The 20,610-nt window shown below is 56.6% G+C and overlaps 1 protein-coding gene across 1 annotated transcript; it reads right to left on the reverse strand.

The window, feature by feature from the left end:
- Positions 1-72: 72 nt before the first annotated feature.
- Positions 73-20,491, reverse strand: PDZD7 (PDZ domain containing 7). The gene is given in 19 exon segments (XM_047701652.1): positions 73-1,188; positions 1,190-1,321; positions 1,739-1,839; positions 2,148-2,747; positions 3,249-3,320; positions 3,477-3,568; positions 3,687-3,778; positions 6,912-7,087; positions 7,644-7,694; positions 9,250-9,444; positions 9,950-10,357; positions 10,775-10,835; positions 12,075-12,222; positions 12,437-12,613; positions 13,149-13,323; positions 13,648-13,788; positions 19,369-19,614; positions 19,725-19,757; positions 20,421-20,491. Coding segments are annotated over 17 exon segments (2,928 nt in total). The 5' UTR covers positions 19,592-19,614; positions 19,725-19,757; positions 20,421-20,491; the 3' UTR covers positions 73-1,104.
- Positions 20,492-20,610: the final 119 nt, after the last annotated feature.

Raw genomic sequence — 20,610 nt, forward strand, 5'->3', positions numbered from 1 at the left:
TGTGCCTGCCCCCTCTCTGCCTATGTTGGGGGTGGGGGTCCAGGGCTGGGACTGGGGTCTGACCCCCATGCTCCAGCCCTGCAGCCTCTCTCCTGGGGCGAGGGGGCTGTAGTCAGACCAAAGGAAGAACTCAGAATTGTCTTGTTTATTTGTGTTTGTCACCAAGGAGCCCCTCCCCACACCCAGGTTTATGGCCTCGTTTTCACTTGTATATTTTTCCACACTGTAAATTTCTTGTACAAACCCAAAGAAAAAAATTAAAAATTTTTTTGTTTTTAAAAAAGACGAGTGTGCTAGGTAGAGATGGGAACTTCTTTGACCCCTACTCCCAGCTTCCCCTCCAATTTGCTGGCTATTCCCCTACTCCTCATAGAGGTCTTGGGGAGAGAAAGGGTGATACGGGGAGGACAAATCCAGTAGAAAGTGTGGGGTCCTAGTGGACTACGACATGAAATGGTCTCTCAGGGTTTGAGAAACTAGAAAAGCCTTCCGTCCTGTCCCTTGCACAGAACACTACTTGGAGCTGGGGGATGGATGCTATGACCCTTCAAAGCCCTATCTGAGAGCCCATGTTCCTCAGTGCTTGGGGGCATTAAAAGGAACATCAAGAGAAAGTGCCCATGAATCCCAAGCTCCAGACCTTGGCTTTCTCCCAATCTCTTCCCATCCTGGGAGTTTGTGGGCAGTGAGCGAGTGACACAGGCTACCCAGGAGCACCTTGTCCTTGACACCATGTTATCTGGAAAGGGCAGAGCCTTAGTGATAGCTGGAGAGGGAAGAAGGTGGGGGGAGCTTTGGGAGGAGCCAAGTCAAGCAAGAGTGGGAGGTTCCTGAGTCCCAAGGAGGTTAGTAGGTGGGGTCTGGGAGATAGCAGAAGGGTCCTGGGAGTCAGTGGGAGGATCTGAAGTCAGTGGGAAGAGTCATGGCATAGGTGGGGGGGAGTCTGGGATTAGCATCAGGAGTCTCTGGAGGGCTAGAGAAGGGACTGGGCTGGCCCTCTGAAGGAGGAGCCTGGCATTGGTGGGAGGAATCTGGATTCTGGTGAGCAGACCATTAATGGGAGGTTCTAGGAGGCAGTGGGAGGGAAGGAGTACCATCAAGGGGTCAGTGGACAAGGGAATGGTCAACAGGAGGGCGCTGATGAGTGAGGGCTGACAAGTCAGGGGGGTAAGGGTATTGGGCTGGTCCTAGGGACCCTGACCACAAGCTCCATGGGCTCCTGAGCCTTGTTTCGATAAGCCCGGCGGATGGTATCTACTGCTCGCTGGTGGGTCACCTGCTCCAGGCTCTCTCCATCCACTGCCACGAGCTCGAAGCCAGCCTGGGATGGGGGTGGGGAAATCACAGCCCTTCCTTCTCAGGTCATCCCACCATCCAACCTCTCACCTCCAGCAACTAGGACACTCCTCCCCATCTGGGTGGAGAGGATGGACAATGGGACTTTTGTGCCTGGGGCCGTGGGGGGCAGGGTGAGGCACAGACAATGGCCCTTTGTCCCTTGGGGATAGGGGTGGAACAGGATGGGCCACCCTCAGGCCCAGGCTGGTATGAGGGGACAGATTTCTCCCTGGGCTTGTTCATCTTGCCGGCCTGACACTGGGCCCACTCCCCGCCAGACCTGAGCCTCCTCCCGTGACCTGGTTTAAACCTGCCTGGCTGGAAGATGAGCAGGTTCCGCCCCCCCACTCCCCAATTCAGCTCTGGACCTTGGGAGTGGGCTTGGGTACTCTTCACCCACCTGCAGGGCCCCACTGAGGAAGGCAGCCCCCCCAGGGAAGATCTTCTCTATCTTCACCATGGGCTGCACCTTGGACTCAATGCCCCCAGAAATGCTGATGCCTAGTGAGAGAGAAGCACTGGGTGAGTGTGTGGCCACTCCCCTCACCCCAGAGCTCCCAGAAGAAACCCAGCACCCCAGCACCAAGTCTTAACCCCAACTTCTCCCAAATCCCCAGATTCAGTTCCCACATAGTCTTTGACTCCAAAAATCCTCCAGTTCCCACCCCCTCCAATCTCAAACCTCCCCAACAGACCCCCATATCCAAATCTTAATACCAGAACCCCGAGTTGTACCCCAAAACCAAGGCCAGGAACCTCATCCAAACCCAAGAGCCCCGTCTGCCAGGCCCAGTCCCATGTGGACTCACCCAAGGACTGCTTCATCTTGGACAGTGTGACTGTCCTCAGCTCCCCGCCAGGGGCCTTCTCGGCGGCCTCCATGGCTGTCCTGCCAGTTCCATTCTCAGAGTGGCCTTGACGGCTCCCTGCCTTGGCCGCTTGCTCATCCACAGGTCGTGGAAGAGGAGGCCTGGCCTTGCGAGGCTTGTGGTAGCGCCCGTCAGCGGCACTCGGGGTGGGGATAGGTGCTGGGGATGGGGAGCGCCTGCGTCCTGGGGACTTGCCTCGGCACTGGCTGCGGCTGCGACTGCGGCTGTGGCTCTGAGCCAGGCTCTGGCTCTGGCTCTGCCGTGGGTCCTCTGGGGTCAGGGGTTCCGTCAGCAGCCAGTTAGGCCTTGGGGGCCGGGGAGCGACAGGAGGTGGCTGGGGAGGGGGGGTGCTGGTGCTTCGGTGTGGGGCGAAAGCATCTACTGGCACATCTTGGAGAGGGGGGATCCCTTTATGAGGATGGTGGGGAGCAGAGGCCCGCAGGGAGAGCTGGAGGCCCCCCAGCTGCTCCCTCAGTTCCCCATTGTCATCCTCCTCTGAGAAGCCCTTCACAGGCAGCAGGTAGAAACCTCCACGACTGTCTGGGGAGGAGGGCCAAGGTCAGGCTGCCCCTCCTCACCAGCCCAGGCCACCCTGCCAGCCTCCAGTCCTTGCCTTTGCTGGTGGAGGGCGCGTGAGACCCTGGCTTGGTTGGCTCAGGCCCTCCGGTGGTGTTCCCACAGGGAGGGACTCTGCCTAGGTTCCCGGCTAACACAGTACTTTAAAGCTTTCTATCACAGTCTGTGTCTTAGAAAAAACATGACTCGCACACCAAACTGGTCATTTCTCAGAGATTATTACGTAGAAGGAGACTAGATTTGAAAAGTGAGTGGGTTTAAAACCAATTATTAAGTAAATAATAGTACAGGTAGTGAGTGGCAGTGATAAATGTGACTCTGGGGGACAAGGGATTTCCTTCAGGGGACCAGACGGCGTTCTGAAGCCATGACACCCTATGTGGGGGCAGGGATGGAAGGCCTGTTCTCCCTTCCCCGGTACCCCAGGGGTGTGCCCCCTCCCCCAGCGCTGGGACTCCGACTGACCAGGCACAGGTGTGATGAGGTGACGCTTGGGCGGTGTGTCCTGCCGGGCTGGTCTCAAGGCAGGAGGCCACACTGCTGGGAAAGGAGATCCCCTCAGAGACCTGGGCGCCTGCCAGGCTCCATGATGGACACAGCTGAAGGTCATCTCTGCCTCCTCTCCCCTGGGAGGCCCTCTTGCCATCCCCAGCTGGGGCTCAGAATCTGCGTGTCCTACCCCCAGCTGCTGACCTGCCCGGCTCTTAAGGGCTTCAAAAGCCTCCAGCTCTACAGGCATCACCATGCTGTCGAAGCGGCCGAGGTCGGTGGGGGCCACCACGCTCCTGGGGGAGGGCGAGAGACGAGGGGTGGGCAGGGGCACAGTTCTGGTGGGGTACAGTAGGGGGAGTTCTCCGGGGTCTCCTTTCTGCCCCCAAGCCCTCCCCACAGCCTCCACCCCACCTGATATCCCTCAGTAGCAGCAGCTTCGCAGGTCTGTCCAGAATGGCCAGCAGGGGCCTCACGAGGTCCTCCACGCCGCCCTCATGCACATACTGCAGAGAGAGGTGCCACAGGTCACCCAGCGGCCGGCACATCCAGAGCTGGGGGGAGGGGCTGCATGGGCCTGGGGGTTCCCCATGTTTAGGAAAGCTGCTCCCCATCCCCAGGCTGTCCCCGGGACAGGGCAGTGTTGGTGCCTAGGGGGAAGACTGCAAGTGAGCTAACAGACTTATAATAGCTGGGTGGGGGGGGAGCAACGGCTTTGGGACGGGCCCTTTTCCATCTGGTCTCTCATTTAGTGACGCTGAGAGATAACATGAATTATTCTCATTCTACAGACTGAGGAAACTGAGGCTCAAAGAGAATGACTTTGCCCAAGGCCATACAGATAAGGAAGTGTGAAAAGCGATCGGAACCTGAGAAGTCAGGCTCCCGCCTGCTTTGGTGCCGGAAAAGGATGTGCGGGCAGTGGACTCTCCTCCCCGCCCCCACCTTCCAGGCAGAGGGAAGGAACCGGGGCCAAACGCTAGACTCTGGGCCCGCCGGGCTCAGCCTGTGTCTGCACAGTGACCTACCAATTAGGCTTTGTTCAGCGCTGGAATAGGAACCTTGGGGAAGGGGTGGCTCGACAGAAAGCCTCTCCAGTCAGTCCCCCGCGGGGGCGGGGGGTGAAAGCCCTTCTGCCTGGCACTGCCCGATGCCACCAGCCACACCCCACCAACGCAGACAAACTGGCAAATGGAACACTGGGAGCCTCCCTTTTTGGACAACACACTGCCCCCTAGTGGTGGAATGGAGACAAGTACTGATTCAGGACACACACACACTCTCTCTTCATCCTGGAAAGGAACAAACACAGACAGCAAGCCCTGGTGGTCAGAGTGAGACATTATAAATTTCAGGAAATAAAATATAAACTATGTGGTCCTAAACACACAGAAAGTTACAGGGACTCACACATACACGTGTCCAAAATACACCTCCTTATGTCTGGAGAGAGAGATCTATGATTGCACAGAATATGTCACATAGGTACACACTTCAAGGCCACAAATCTGCATTCAGCTCCTACTAAGTGCCACACCCTGTGCTGGCAGTGGGGGCACAATGATGAAGACCCTGTTCCAAATCCTTCAGAAGTCAGTCTAGCGGGAAACGTGGGGCAGAAGGAGCCAAGTGCTCCAGTGGACGACACAACACTGGCAGTGGGGCAGAGGGAATCTCAGAGGAGCGTGCGAAGTCCAGGATTGGCTTCCTGGAGGCAGCGACTTTTACCCTGACCCCTCTTGGTGGGTTTGTTTCATTTACATTTACTCTTAAGGATACATGCAGGGAACAGCATGAATACTCAGAGGAAAGTGCCCTAAGGGTGGGGTGGAATAATGGATAGAAGGAAGTTTAGCTTGACTGCGGGGGATACAAGAAGGGCCTCCATGTAGGCTGCATAGGTTGGGACTGCGGGATGAGTGGTGGCCCAGAGTTGTGCGGTTCATCACATGTGTAACCCTAGGCAGTGGCCAACAGAAGATGACGAGGTGGTGAGGTGGTGACCACGGGAAGGCTGAGGTTCGTGGCTGGGGAGTCAAAGCAGGGAAGGCCTTGAGTGTGAGCCTGAGAAACGTTCTCTGTTCCACCAAAGGTAAGAGATTGCAAGGGGACTTGGGGAGTGTCAAGTGATCCAAGATGGGGTTTCTAAAGTCTGGCCTGGTGGCCGTGGAGAGCTGGCACAGAGGAGGAGAGAGAAGGGAGGCCTAGGGTTTGAGGCCACACTTTCGAGTCTTTAGGGGAGATTTACTAATCATTCCAACCAGAGCTCCACCCCCGAGGGTCTGATTGCTTTGGTGAGGCATGGGTCAGGTTTGGCGGGTATGCAGGTGCTGCGGGGGTGCAGTGAGAGGTGGTCCTGGCTTGGAGAGGGTGGGAGGAACCGAGGGCTGATGGAAAAGGAGCTGAGCCAAGAAATGGACACAGCGCGCCACCTAATGGCCAGAGCGCAGAGGTGCAAGCTCACGGAGGTTGGTGCTTGGGTTCCCACTCAGCACTGAATTGAGGGTGGTGACAAGAGTTTAGCCCAAAGGACCTAGGTGCCCCCCAACATGTACCCCATCTATGGCTCTGCTGTCAACCAGGCCTCGGGAAAGGGATACATGAATTACCGCGTCTCAGTCTCCAGTTGATATGCACCTGCCTTAGCTAGACACACACACAGTTGCACGCAAACCTAGGTACCCCACAGACACACAATTGTACACATCACACAGACAAACAACACACCCCCACTCCGACCAGGCTGAGGGCGTGGGGGGAATCACAAGCGACTTCCTGGATCCCCTGGAGCTTGTTCTTGCGTGCGGGCTTAATGTGCGCTGATGCTGGCACCTCACGGGGACACCAGGACAGGAAACCCAGGGACTCTGAGACAGGACAAGCGCAGAGGGCCTTCTGATCCCCCTGGAGGGGGAGGCTGTGCCTCCCACAGCCTCCCCAACATCCAGGCCACAAGGACTCCCTCACATCTAACTTGCACTCCACCCTGGAGCCCCACTTTCTGTTTGAAGTAGGAGGAAACAGAACAACAGTGCAGATGCTGGGGGAGGCTTGAGGTGTGTGTGGGGGAGTGACAAAGGATTACTTACTTGGATAACAAGGGAGGGGGCGTGGCATCAGGTCGGGTCTGTGGGCTGACCCAGGTGTAGAGGGAGGCAGGGGTTCCGGGAAGAAGGCTGGGCTTTTGAAGAGCTCGAAGGCAGTGACCACAGAGACTCGTGTCCTCCGACTCATCACCTGTCCAGCTCTTTCTCTCCTTAGCTAAAACATCACCTGCTCAAGGAAGTCCTCCTAGACCACACTACCTAATTTGTACCTCTTGGGTTATTTTCTCCTGTTCTTTCCTTTCCTAGCACTTGACGTGATTTGTCACTGTGGGTATTTAGGTTCTAATTATTGTATCTCCCCTTCCTGTCTGTGAGCTCAGTGTGTGTGTGTGTGTGTGTGTGTGTGCGCGCGCGCGCGCGCGCGTGCGCGTACGCGTGTGCACGTGCACAACAGGAGTGACTTCTGCTTTTACCGACCACTGGCCTCACGGCATCAAGCCCAGATACTGACCAGAGACTGTGGCCTGAATGAATGAGGGACTGGGTGGCTGGGTGACCACGGGCTGGAGCTGGGGGCAGGCGGGAAACTCACCCGGGAGCAGTGGCGGGTGATGGCCAGCACTTCATCGTCAGTCAGCAGCCTTCGGGCCAGGTCCTGAATAAGAGGCCGTCGGCTCTCCCAGGCTTGCACCTGCTCATCCATGCTGGGCAGCTGGCTGGAGGGGCTACCTGACCTGGCAGAGAGTAGGGCCCGGCCCCTCTCCCGCTCTGCAGGGAAGGAGCAAAGGCATATGATGACGGAGCCAGGAACCCTCAGGGGAGGAGACAGGGGCTTCTCTCAGAGGGGTCAGACTCCAGAACAGGTCAGCTGAGAGGCCTAGGTACTGCTGACAGAATCCCAGCCTAGCCCCAGATCTCCCCACCGTGGTCTCCCATAATGATCTGCCCAGCAAGGGAGCTCCAATCCAGACCCTTTGGCCCCCAACACAGACCCCTAAACTAGTCTGTCCCTTGCTGGTGTCCTATGAACAGTCACTGTCATAGTACTCAATGGAGTTCTGGCCCAGGCTCCCTCATTCCCCAAAACCTGTCTTTAGGAGTCCCTCCGAGTACCCAGTTCTCAAAAATGCACCCCAATATCTCTCTGCAGCCCTGTCTCTCCTGGTAAGCTTAGCCCAATTCTTTAGTTGCCTCCAGTATGCACTCAATCCCCCATGCATGACCCCAACTGAGTTCAGCCCAAAGCCCGTTAATTGCCCCCAACATGCACCCCATTTGCGGCTCTGATGTCAACCAGGCCTCGGAAAAGAGATGCATGAATTACCGCGTCTCAGTCTCCAGGTGACAAACTTCTGCACGGGCCCCACTGCCCCTGCTATGGAGAAGAAAGGCTCAGTGGCGGGCCCTGGCTCCCAATCTGAACACAGGGCTTGGGGGGCTCAGGGGTGGCTGGATCACCGGCTGGAATGAAGAACTCAGGCCGGAAGGAGGTAGAATGGGGAGGCAAGAGGCCAGGCCACGGAGGTCTTCAGGGACCACGGTCCCCTAGGGACTTCATTCATAGGCCGTGGGGAATCAGTGAAAGTTTGAGATCAAGAGAGGGTTCAGTCTGGGTTCTGCTTGTGGAAATTCATTTAGAAGCAAATACATGGAGGGAAGAACCCCAAGAACAAAGTTTGAGGGAGCACCTACCTTCAGGGGACAGAGAAAAAAAGAGGAGCCTTTGGAGGAGAGAGAGGGGTATGCAGAGGGATAGGAGAAGCATCAGGTGAGAGCAGGGCCCGGGAGGCTGTGGAAAAAGAGGTGGGTTGAGGAAGTGGGGCTGGCCTGGCCAGATCTGAAGAGCTTGTCTCTTCTGTGGGACTCTCACCTTAGCCTCCCAGTAGGGGCTGGGTCCAGATCCTCATTCCATCATTGTTTTTGCCTACCCAACCTCCACTCTCCCTCCACAATCATCTGGGGACCTCCATTCTCAGTCCATGGGCTCCAGAGTGGGTCTGTGACCGAGGAAGGCCCATGAAAGCACCATGGGCCTGCCCCATTGGGCATGTGGCCCAGCAGGGCCAATGAGAGCCTGGAACTTCAGCGGGACCTCTTTAAGAAGCTCTCCTCTATCCCTGGGTTGCTAAGCGGCAGTGCCATCTTCCTTCTGAGTGGGCAAAACCTGCAGAATAATGAAGCCAACCCAGGGGAAAGGGGAACCAAAGATGAAGGAGACAGATGTCTGATGAGACTGTTTAAACCTTTAGACCTCCTTACATCAGTAGCTGAGCTGAGAAGTGCTTTTAAACCTAATTTGAGTTGGGTTTCTGTCCCATACAACCCCGAGAGCCTTACTCATCCACTTGTGGTCCAGTCTTGGAGCCTCACCTGAGAGACAAGAGGCCTCTCTGAGGGTCCATTGGAAGCCCCTGTCTTAAGTGAAGCCTGCCCAGGCCCTTGCACTTGGGCCCTGATCTAGAAACAGACTTGCCCAGGGATAATTCTAGAACTGGGTAGGTAGGGTCTGTGGAGCTCTGGCCAGGGGAGGTGAAGACAAATATTCCAGGAGAGGCGTGCCCTACCCACCTCAGCACCCAAAGCTCAGAGACCTGACCCAAGTCCTTCAACTTCCTGGCTAGGCTGTGGCCCTATCAGTTTTCCTTTCTGTAAAGTGGGGAGATGAGACAGTTTTAACAGCGACCACTGCGTTTTCTGAGGACCTTCTGTATGCCAGACAATGTCCTTAAGTGATTTACATACAACCATCCACTTATTCCTCACCATTCCTGAAGAAATAGGTAATCATTACTCTCACACTACTCATGAGCAAACAGGCTTATGGGGGCAGGTAGCGACTCCCAGCTGGTAAAAGGCAATGCAAGAGCTCAGCCCAGAGCTGCTGGATGCCAAAGCGGGCTGTACCGCCTTCTCTCATCCTGCTTGCTTACCTTTTTCCAGGTCTAGGCGAGGGTGGGGCTTGGCTGGGCTCCCTCCATCCAGCGTCCAGGCCTCTCTGTGCCCATCACCTGCCAGCCGCCCCTGCCGCCCTCCCTTGAAGAAGAGGTTCATCAGTGTCTTGGAGCGCTGCAGGGCCCCCTTTTCCCCAGAGGACCCCAATTTCTTCTTCCGCTGCTTCTTCTCCTCTGCGGACATGAGGGAGCACCCAGGGAGCTGGGGTGGTGGGCAGAAGGGAAGGCCGAGGGGCAGGGGTGTGAAGAGGGGCAGAGAGGAGGGACAGGAGGGGCAGACAGGACCCCCAGCCTTATGGGGAGGTGGGGATGGACATAGGTGGGCTTCCTTCTTCACATTCCACCTCTCCCCCACCCACGGTTCCAGCTCTGTGAGGACTCTCCGAGAAGGCCAGGGTGTGTGTGTGTGTGTGTGTGCCTGTGTGTGTGTAGGGTGGCAGGGATGGATTAGGGCTGGTTTGGGGCCCAAAGCTGACAGGAGCCGGGACTGGATCTGAGGGTGGGTTTGGGGCCCAGGACCAGTTGAAAATGGGGCCCGGAGTGGCATCTGAGTGCATTCTGGGGCTGGAAATGAAGCCGAGTCAAGGCCTAGAGCCAAGGGAGGGCCCAGGGCTGGATGTGTGGCAAGCGTTTTACTGGGAGCTCTGGAGAGAGCATCAGCCGCCCCTTCCCTACATACCCCACAAGGTCAGGTGGCTCTGGGACCTCGTGATGGGGGGCCGCGGCCGGCTCAGGGCCAGCAGCAGAGCAGTCTTCGGGGACTCGGAGAGTGCAGAATCCAGGCGGCGGGCAGGCCAGGGTCCGTCGGAGCGGATGGCAGTGTCCCTGAGGATGACGGTGGGCCTCACGCTGCACCAGGTCTCCACGTGGCCCCCCACATCAGGCTCTGTCTGCATGGCTGTGTCTGCCCGCCCCCAGCCTGGGCCCCAGCTCCCTGGCTCGTCAGGCCCCAGGCAGACATCCATGTGGTCGGAGGGCAGGGAGCCCGAGCCCTCAGCGGAGCTGTAGGGGGCACTGGAGGCATAGGAGGAGACGCTGGAGCTGCTCTCAGAGGCGGGGGACAGCTGCTGCAGCACCCCGTTGCTCACTGCAGGCAGTGGAGAAGGCAGGGGCATCTCAGGGGGAAGGCCGGGCGGCTTCAGGGCCCTGCCAGGGTTGCAGACCACCTTGGGTATGGGAGTGGGTGAGTGTTGGGTAGCCGCGGAGGCTGGAAGCACGGGCTCTGGGGAACCGGCGGCTCAGCAGTCTGCCCCTGACTTGTTGAGAGACCTTAGGCAAGTCCCTTCTCCTCCATTCACGGCAACCCCCCACCCCCACCCCACCTGGGACTCCAGAGCCAGGGGAGCTGGGAACTGAACCTGCAACTTCCAGAGAGGAGCCCAGAAATAGCTCCGGGCAGTGAGGAAGTCCCACGCAGCTCCTCCTGCCCAATTAGTCCTCAGAGACTCTGACCCACTGTCAGGCCTCAGCCCTTTCCCTCCAACCCAGGGCCTGAGCCACTTACATCGGTCCAGCCAGCAGTACTCAGAAACCATCTCTTTGTAGGCAGGGTACCGGCCAGTCTCCTGGGAAGATCGTGATGGGCATAGGAGGGCATGGGGGAGTAGGTGAGAAGGGGGTGGGTGAGAAGGGGGGGGGGTGATGGGACAGGAGTAAACTTTCCAACTCCATCTCTCTCCTCCAAGTTTATCATGCTCAAGACAAATGGGCCACTTTATGTCTGAACATGCCAAATTCCTCTGTAACTCAGGGCGTTGTATTTGCTGCCCCTTTGGTCTGGATTCTCTTCCTTCCTCCTTCCACTCATCTTCTGGATAGCTCCTTCTCCCTCTTCAGGTGTCAGCCCCCTAGAGAGACCTGCCCTGAACCCCCAGGCTAAAAGCACCTTCCTCAATGACCCCTCCCATTTCTCTATTAATTTCCTTACAGCATTTGTCAGTCAGCATGCATCCTGTTTGCCTGGCTCCCCCCACCCCAGTACCCCCCACTCCTCGTAGCAGAGCCTTCTTCTGTCTTGCTTACTGTTGTAGCCCCAGCACCTGGTAGAGAGGCTGTCATGTGGTACATACCCAAAAATGTTGAATGAATGAACGAGGAGCAGAGTAGTAGAGAGGAGGAGTGTTTGGGATCATGTGAGAGGAAGGAAAGGGAGAAACGGGATGGGGGGTGGGTGTTGCGGGATAGGAAATCAAGTGGCAGAAGGTGGAGGAATGGCAGAGGAGGCCCTGAAGAGCGAGATGAGTGAAAGCTAGTGAAGGGAGGAGAGCAGAGCGGGGCCGGAGTGGGGCCGGAGTGGGTTCCAGTGGAGAGCGAGCCGTCCCTGCCCCTGCAGCCAGAGTGAGAATGACATGATCCTCAGGCAAGTGTGAGACCCACATGAATCATGAATGCAGGTGCCTCCCCTGAAATCCAATCTCTGGGCCCAGCCCAGCCTCCTTGCCCTGTGCCCAGGCCCCTCCCAAAGCCACAGCTAGTGCCCACCCTCTGGGCAGGATGCTTTCTCCTTCCACACCTGCACCTCCACCATTCATCGGAAAGGGCACTGCCCTCCATGTCTGGGGAGCAGGACTGCAAGCAGGTCCTGCTGCTGGCCAGCTGAGGAAGTGACTGTGATTCCTGAATGACTCTGCCTCTCTGAGCCTCGGTTTCTTCTTCTGTGCAGTAGGGATGAGCACAGTGTCTGGCCCTCTCAAATGGCTATGGAAAAGTCCTAAGTTGTAGGGCAACAGGTATTAAGTACTAGAGAGGTCTGGGAAGTCCTTCCTACAGTCTGGCCTCTCCCTGACACCCACAGTCCTGCCCACCTTGATGGTCAGCATGATGTGTGTCTGGCCCTTCAGCACCTCCACGGCCTGGCTGTGGCTGATGTCGTCGAACCTGACGCCATTGGCTGCCAGGACCTGGTCCCCCACCTTGATGCCATTTTCCTCGGCCAGCCCACCATGATCCACTCTGGGGTCAGACAGGAAGCAGTCTGAGAGGCCACCTGGCCTGCCCTCTCTCACTTAGATACAGGAACGCCCCAGCCAAAATCCTTGACCCTCCTCCTGGAGCCCCCCAGCCCTACACAGGCCCCACCCCTGACCTAGGCCCTCCTTGGATCATGCGGTTGGCTGAGCCTCCTCTGCCAACCTGTCCCCACTGCACACCCTGCCCGAGCCCTCACTTGGACACATAGATGCCCAGGCCAAACTCCTTGCCCCCACGGATGTTGAAGCCCAGACAGAAGTCGTCCGACGTGGTGTACAGGTGGACAATGCGGCGCACGCCATCCTCTGAGCCGCTGTCTGACGGCGTCGAGCTGCACTTCTCCACCACCAGCCGCCGATTCACCACGTCCACCCTGGGACAGCAGCAAGCAGCCATCAGTCTGGGCTCCCCCAGGCCACCACCAGGCACCCCCTCTCTTCCCAGCATCCCCGAGGACTGCACAGGTAAGGGGAGGTTGCCTTGGGGGACTCCCCAGTCCTGAGCCCTTCAGTGGGAAGTCCCCTTCATCAGGTGGGGAAACCGCCCCAATTTCCTCTCTCTGTGGAGCAGCCCATTGTGCCAGGGCCCCTCTCACATCCCCACAAGAGCCCTGAGGGTGAGGAGCTGTTACTATGCCCAGGCTCCCGGGAGCGATGACAGCATTGGGGGCAGGACCGCTGGCATCTGGGACAGAGCTGGGAGGAGAGCTGGGGGACAGACACAGCCTTGTCTCATTGCAGTGTCAGGCCTTGGGATCGCTGTGTTTCCAGCACCAGGGGGACAGAAAGAGCGGGAGCCAGGGATAGCCAAGTCCCACGCAGAGCCCTTTGTCTCCTGCCTCTCCTGCCATGGGCTGGGTGGGCTGGACAGGGTGGGGCAAGGTCAGGGCCGGGACCAGGCCTTCTCACCATGTGGTCTTCTCCTTGGAGAACCTGATGCCCGGCACTCGGCCCATGCGTCTCACCGTCAGGTGCAGACGGCTGCTGCCCATGAGCACTTTCACGGCGCTGCCCATGGTGGTGCTTTCCAGGCTCAGCCCATTCACTTCCGTGATCTTGTCCCCCACGCACAGGCCAGCCCGCTCTGCACCAGGGGAGGGAGGCAGCTGGCATGGGCCTCTTGGGACAATTCCCCCAGGGCGAAGCTAAGCCTTCCACCACCACCCCCAACCAGGCTTCCTTCCATGAGATTTGGGGTCCCCAGATGAGGTCTGGGTATTCCTCATTAGACTAGGGACTTGTCCATTAGCCCACTCCATCCGGGGAGATGGCCCCATTTCCCCATTGGATCAGTCCCTCCAAAGCTGAGGACCCTTTCCTGTCATCCCTGAAAATAGGACTCCAGAACCCCAGTGAGGTGGGGGCTCATACCCTCAGCCAGCACCTCCCTTCAGGGGGCCCTGCTCACCTGCACTGCTCCCCTCCTCCACCTTGCTGACGAAGATGCCCAGGCCGTGCTCAGAGCCGCCCCGCACACTGAAACCCAGTCTCCCCGCTGGACTCTTCTCCACCCGGACAGCGCGGATGATATCGCTCTCATTACTGTTGGCTGTGTGGTGGCGGGAGCAGGGAGGGACACGGGCATGACTCCCATGTCCAGTCTGGGCACAGAGGGCCCCTGGGTTTCCCAGTTTGGGCTGGGTTGTTAGGCACAGATACCTAAGGCCCTAAGGCCTAAGGGCAGCCAATATCTGAGTTCCCTATTGGTGACTTTGAGAGTATGGATCAGGGAGAGAGTATGGGAACAAGCAGGACAGGGCTCCATATTAGAAGATGCTCTTCTCCTTCCCTGATTATATAGGGGGGTGTGTGTTTCTGGTGCTTACTAAGCTTCTCACTCCCACAGGCCTGGGATAGAACAAATTCCTAAAACCCCTGCCACTCTGAGGGTCAGATGGATAGAAAAGAAATTCAAGATTCCATTCTATAGGGCAAAGTCGAGCCAAGTTTGAGCTCTTCATCTTGAGCAGAAAGGAGTATTCAAGCTCTGTCTTCAAATAGTTGAAGAGCTATTCTGTGAAAGGCATTGGATGTTTTTGTCTGTGTAACCCAGATGGTGGAACCAAGCTCAATAGTGGACTTCGATGGAGGCCAATTTAGTAGGAAAAAACTTTCTAAAACCTTCAGCCATCAGACAATGTAATGAGTTTTCCAAGAGAGTTAGTGAATTCCCCATCTTTGGAGGCATACAAGTTGGCACTTGATAAATCCCTGTCTGGGGTGTTGTAGAAGGATCTCTGAGGCCCCTTCTATCTCTTAGACTCTGTGATTCTGGAGGTAAGAGCTCAAGGAGCTACTTGACCAGATGAGGAGGGAAACCCAAAATACCACTCTGCTGCAGTATATGCCCAGAGCCCCCAGAGTGGTCCTCTCCATCAGCACTGGGGAACGTCCGAAAAGCAGGCTTCCCAGGAGCTGCAGTTGCCAGGGAAGGTGTTTGGGAAGACAAGATAGGTGGGATTTCAATGAGTGGAGCAGAAAGGGAGGGCGCTGAGAGGGAGGGGATGGAGTGAGCAAAGGCTTTGAGGTGGGTCCTTGAGAAGGTCTTTGGTTAGAAAAGAAGACTGGAGAGGGAAGCTGGGTCCCAGGTGAGAAGGTGAGATTTCTTCTTGGGCAAGGCTTACTCTAGAGGTATTTGAGAGGGAGAACTCCCTCTGTCTCTGTCACACACACACACACACACACACACACACACACACACACACACACTTCTGCTTGATGTATGAGAAATCAGGTTACAATACATGACCAGAGCAGCTCAGGAAGAAATCTCCAAGGGCAGCCTGTGGGTAGGGGATGGTGCAAAACAGATATGTGTGGCATCCTGAGGCTTCCTGCCTGATTCTGTCTGTCTGCACACATCTCAACCCAGCACAGGAGTCTGTGGCTCTCCTGTCCCTCAACCCTCTTTCTTCTCAGTTCCTCCCTGGGCCCTTCCTAGGGCTCTGGGCCAGTGGGCTGCCAATCTCTAGTGTTAAACATAGGAGCTTGGGGCCATTGAGGATAGAAACTTCTCTACCTCCACTGGCCTACCCCTGCCCACTGACCTCCCCCTCCGGGAGCTCACAGCCTCCTCACTGTCTTCACTCCCAGTCTTGCCCCCTTTAGGCCATTCTCTACACAATGGCCACAGTCAGCTTTTACAGATCATGCCTGCTTATTAAAAACTTCAGTGCCTGCTCCTGCTTCTAGAAGGAACTCCACAGTCTCCTAGGCCCAGTAAGGCCCTCCGTGGGCTATCCTCAGCCCACCTCTCTCCCTTCACCTCTGGCCACCATCCCAACCTCATTGAGCTTTGGCTACACTGACCTCTCTCCTATTCCTCTCATAGGCTAATCATTTCAGTGTTCCCTCAATCTATGAAACTCTTGCCCAGACCTTCATAAAGCCAGCTCCCAATCTGCAGCCCCTCCTGGCCCACACAGCACTTTCTCTGAGAAGCTTTCCTGGTCTACCCTCCCTGGAGTCCCTTCCCTTCCCCCCAGGTGACCTCTATTAGAGTGATTCTCAAACCGTGCCCCCCAGGCCATCAGCAGTACTTAGGAACTTAATAAAAATGTGTATTCTTGGGGTACCTGGGTGGCTCAGTTGGTTGATCAACTGACTCTTGATTTCAGCTCAGGTCATGATCTCAGGGTTGTGGGATCGAGCCCTGCAACAGGCTCTGAGCTCAGTGTGGAGTCTGCTTTTCCCTCTTCCTCTGCTCCTCCCCCTGCTCTCTCTCAAATAAATACATTTAAAAATTTTTTTTGTTTATTTATTTGACAGACAGAGATTAAGTAGGAAGAGAGGCAGGCAGAGAAGCGGGGGGAAGCAGGCTCTCCGCTGAGCAGAGAGCCCGATGTGGGGCTTGATCCCAGGACCCTGTGACCATGACCCAAGCCAAAGGCAGAGGCTTTAACCCACTGAGCCACCCAGGTGCCCCAATACATTTTTCTTAAGATTTTTTTTTAAAAATTTATTTATTTGACAGACAGAAATCGCAAGTAGGCAGAGAGGCAGGCAGAGAGAGAGAGGGAAGCAGGCTCCCTGCTGAGCAGAGAGTCTGATGCGGAACTCAATCCCAGGACCCTGGGATCAGGACCTGAGCCGAAGGCAGAGGCTTTAACCCACTGAGCCACCCTGGCACCCCCCCAATACATTTTTTTAAAGTGTATCCTTGGGGCATCTGGCTGGCTCAGTCAGTAGAGCATGGGATTCTTGATTTCAGGGTTGAGTTTGAGCCCCACATTGGGGTAGAGATTACTCAAAAATAAAATCTTTTTTTTTTTAAAGATTTTATTTATTTAGGGCGCCTGGGTGGCTCAGTGGGTTGAGCCGCTGCCTTCGGCTCAGGTCATGATCTCAGGGTCCTGGGATCAAGGCCCGCATCGGGCTCTCTGCTCAGCAGGGAGCCTGCCTCCCTCTCTCTCTTTCTCTGCCTGCTTGTGATCTCTCTCTGTCAAATAAATAAATAAAATCTTTTAAAAAAAAAAGATTTTATTTATTTATTTGACAGAGAGAAATCACAAGTAGGCAGAGAGGCAGGCAGAGAGAGAGGAGGAAGCAGGCTCCCCGCTGAGCAGAAAGCCCAACGCGGGGCTCGAACCCAGGACCTGGGATCATGACCCGAGCCGAAGGCAGCGGCCCAACCCACTGAGCCACCCAGGCGCCCCTCAAAAATAAAATCTTTAAAAGAAAAGTATATTTTAAAAAAATGTATATTCTTGGGCTTCGCTGCAGGTGCCCTGAATCAGAGGCTCTGGGTGTGGGACCCCAGCAGCTTATCTTTTCACAAGCCCCCCAGGCAATTCTGATGTCTTCCCAAGTTTGGGAGCCACTACTCTATCCTACCATGCAAATTAGTGCCTCCAAGGGTCTTACCATCCTTTCTCATGACTGGCTTGCTCACATATTATTTATTGTCTGTCACCTTTCACTAGATTATAAGTTCACTCATGGTAGGGACTTTGTAATCCTTTTCTGCCAATGTATCTCCAGTATGTTGCACAGCACTTGGTATCTGCCAAGGATTTTTTGAGTAAGTAGAAGAATAAATGGATGAAGGAGAGAGAGGAGGAAGGGCTGGTTTGGATCAGAGAATGAATTTTCTCTGGGACCAGCTGAGTTTGAGGAGCTGGTGGGAAGTCATGGGGATGAGGTGGGTCATGGTTTCTCCCTTCCCACTGTGTCTCCTTATCAGTTACTTTAGGCCTCTGGAATGGTCTAAATAGTAACAAGGAGGAAAGGTTCTGGGATGCAGTGACTGGGGAGATGTTTGTGCTCAGGCGGAAGGGAAAATTCTGAGCTCAGGGGCTCGCAGCCCAGATAGGGTAGGGGCCGGCTGGTGGAAGTCTGTCTGGCCCTCCCCTTAGCTGCAGGAGCAGGGCTCGAGGGCGAGGCAGTTGGATGGAGCCATCCTGGAACTTCTGCAAGAGCATCTTTAGGGGGAGAGCGTACAGAGCTGTCACACCATAGTTGGGGCATTGTCTGGGGGGCTGTGTGAGGGGGATGTATATGTTCTTTTAATATAATGGGACCTAAAAAGGTCATGTCCCAATCCCTTCCCTGTCCCCTACCACGTTCCTTAGCTCCTCTGCGGACTTTTGCTCCGTGACCCGAGTGACAGTGGTAACTCTGAGTAGTGCCTTGGTGCTCATTGGGGTGGGGGAGACCCAGCACGGTAGATGATGGGAGTAAGCAGGCGTGGGCCATTGGTGCAGGAAAGCCTGCACCCTGAGCACCCCAGCAGCCGGGGTAAGGGGACAGGGATACCAGCTGGGTCAGAGGGGAGGAGATGGGTCTGGAAAGTCCACTCTGGGATCCAGCCAGGGGAGTTCTGCAGGCTGGGAAACAGAAAGGAAGCTGGAGATATTTATGACATCTGTCCCACAGAAAGCCCAGCCCCAGGGGGTGCCCATTCTGCTCCCCACCCCTGCTGCCACTCAAGGTCCTGCCTTGTTCACTGTCTCTTTGTCGCCTCACATCTGTCACTGCAGCCAGGCTGTCTCCTAATTGCCCCCCCCCCCGCCGCCCCAATCGGGGCCTCGGCCCTGTGCTCTCGGTTTCCACTTCCAGCCCTGTCTGGGAAATCTCCATCCCAGCACCAGCTGCTCTCATTGCTCTGTCTCTAAGCCCCACTACACTGTACATTTCTGGAAGGTGAAGATTGACCCTCATTTTTCTCCAGGCCCCCCGCAGGACCTGGTGTAGAGCGGGTGTGCAATGTAACAGCGTGAAGCAACCGTGTCAGATCAGGTAACCCCCTGGTTAGGGGCCCAGGCCTAGGGCTCCCTTGTGGACCCTCAACCCTCCTCCTCTCCCCTCTCTTTGGAACATTTACTACCCTACCTCTTTCTTTTCTTCTGCATCTGAAATCTTTTTTTTTAAATTATTTACTTATTTTACATAATCTCTACACCCAGTTGGGGCTTGAACTCATGTCCTGAGATCCAGAGTCATGAGCTCTTTGGACTGAGCCAGCCAGGCACCCCTGCACCTGAAATCTTTTTTTTTTTAAAGATCTTATTTATTTGACAGAGAGAGAGAAATCACAAGTAGGCAGAGAGGCAGGCAGAGAGAGAGGGGGAAGCAGGCTCCCTGCTGAGCAGAGAGCCCGATTCGGGGCTCGATCCCAGGACCCTGAGATCATGACCTGAGCTGAAGGCAGAGGCTTAACCCACTGAGCCACCCAGGTGCCCCTGCACCTGAAATCTTTAATTCTGTCTCCCCAGTGGTCACTGAGTCCTCACAGCCCAGCATGGAGCTGGTCACACACTGGTTGATTGATGGATAGAGGTTTCTCCATCCTGCTCCCCCAAGCCCATGGGGTGAACACCAAGGGACAGGAGAAAGGCGGAGTCCTTAGGATGGAGCTGCCCATTCCATAGCCTGCCTTGCTGGCTGGGGAGCTAGCACATCACACACAGCTGTCCCTGCCTCCACACTCCTATCTCCCCCCTCCCACCTCTCTACCATCCTGCAACCCTATAGTGTTGGCCTGAACCTGAGGAAAGGGCTGATGAGGAGGAGTGTGTGGCTAAACAGGGGCTCTCCCCGCCCCACTGCTCTAAGACTCCCATCTCTCCAGCTCCTCCTCCCAGCGGGGCCCTTACCCCCACCCTCAGCGCCAGGTGGGCCCTGCTCGCACCTTCGATGGGGGAGTTGATGAGGATGACGCGGCCCATGGGCGATGAGGCTCGGATTCCGCGGGGGGGCCCGTTCAGCAGCCGCTGCTGCCTCTTCAGCAGGTATCGCGTTGCGGAGCCCGAGTCGCTGCCCAGGTGGCCGCGGGAGGAGAGGGAGCTCAGGGAGCCCGAGCTGAGGTCTCTGAGGCCCAGTGGGTCAAAGCCCACTGCAAAACCCTGCGCCATTGTGGCTAGCCTGGGGCGGCGCCCTACAAGTCCAGAAGGAACCTGCTAGCCCTTGTGAGAAGGGCCCTGCATGCCCCCCGGCTCCATGAGCCTTCTGTGCGGGGCAGGGGTCTCAGTACTGGGAGCGCCCCACCTCGGCTGCTTCTCGGGAGTGTGCGCTCCAGGCCTGCTGATGGAGAGCAGGAATGGGGACAATGGTGTAATCGCTGCCCTCGCTGCCCCCAGAACTTCCACCCTGGCCCTGATTTGAGCATCCTGTCGTCCCATGCCTTAGGTCCCTCTCCTCTCCCGCCCCTGGCCCAGTCCAGGCACCATCGCAGACTTTCGGAGCCATTTCTACAAGGCCAGTGGGAGCCTCTCATTCACTCTTCATTCTGGCTCTCAGCTGAGTCATCTACCCCAGTGCCCAGTCCTGGGTAGAGTGGAGATGGATTCTTGAGGGCCCTAGGGCTTCAGATGGTGTGAAGGAAATTGGGGCCAGGACAATTCCCTCCACACCTCTCCTTGTGTTTGTGGGTGGGGGCTCGGGTCTCTAGGGCAGGGCTTCAGGACCTGGGACAGCTGCAGCCAAGGGTCCCAGAGATTCCCCGACCACCATAGCTTCCTTGGTCCCATGCTGCTGTCTCCTCCGTCCCCCTCCTCTCTCCTCTAAAGAGGTGGCCTGAAACTCTCCCAGGCTTTGGCGGAGGACCTGCAGGCTAGAGCCCCACAACAACGCGCACAAAACCCGTAGCCAAGTCCCCCAGAGCAGCTCTGGGACTCAGAACGCAGCATCCCACCCTCGGGTCGGTCTTCTCGGCCCCCACCTCTCCAGCTTGGCTCCCCTCACCTGCTCGCTGGTGCGGCCGCCGGCGGCCTCCCCCGCCCGTGGGCGCCCGCGTGCGCAGCAACCTGGGGAAACCTCGCTGGCGCTCCGCCCAGGCTACCGGAATAAGGCCGGCCTGCGTAGGTGCGGGCTCCCATTGGCTGCGACAGCCGCAAGTCACTGCCTCCGTCCCCTCCCTTGGGCGCGCAGGACT

This window comes from Lutra lutra, chromosome 14 (assembly GCF_902655055.1).
Source record: "Lutra lutra chromosome 14, mLutLut1.2, whole genome shotgun sequence".
NCBI lineage: Eukaryota > Metazoa > Chordata > Mammalia > Carnivora > Mustelidae > Lutra > Lutra lutra.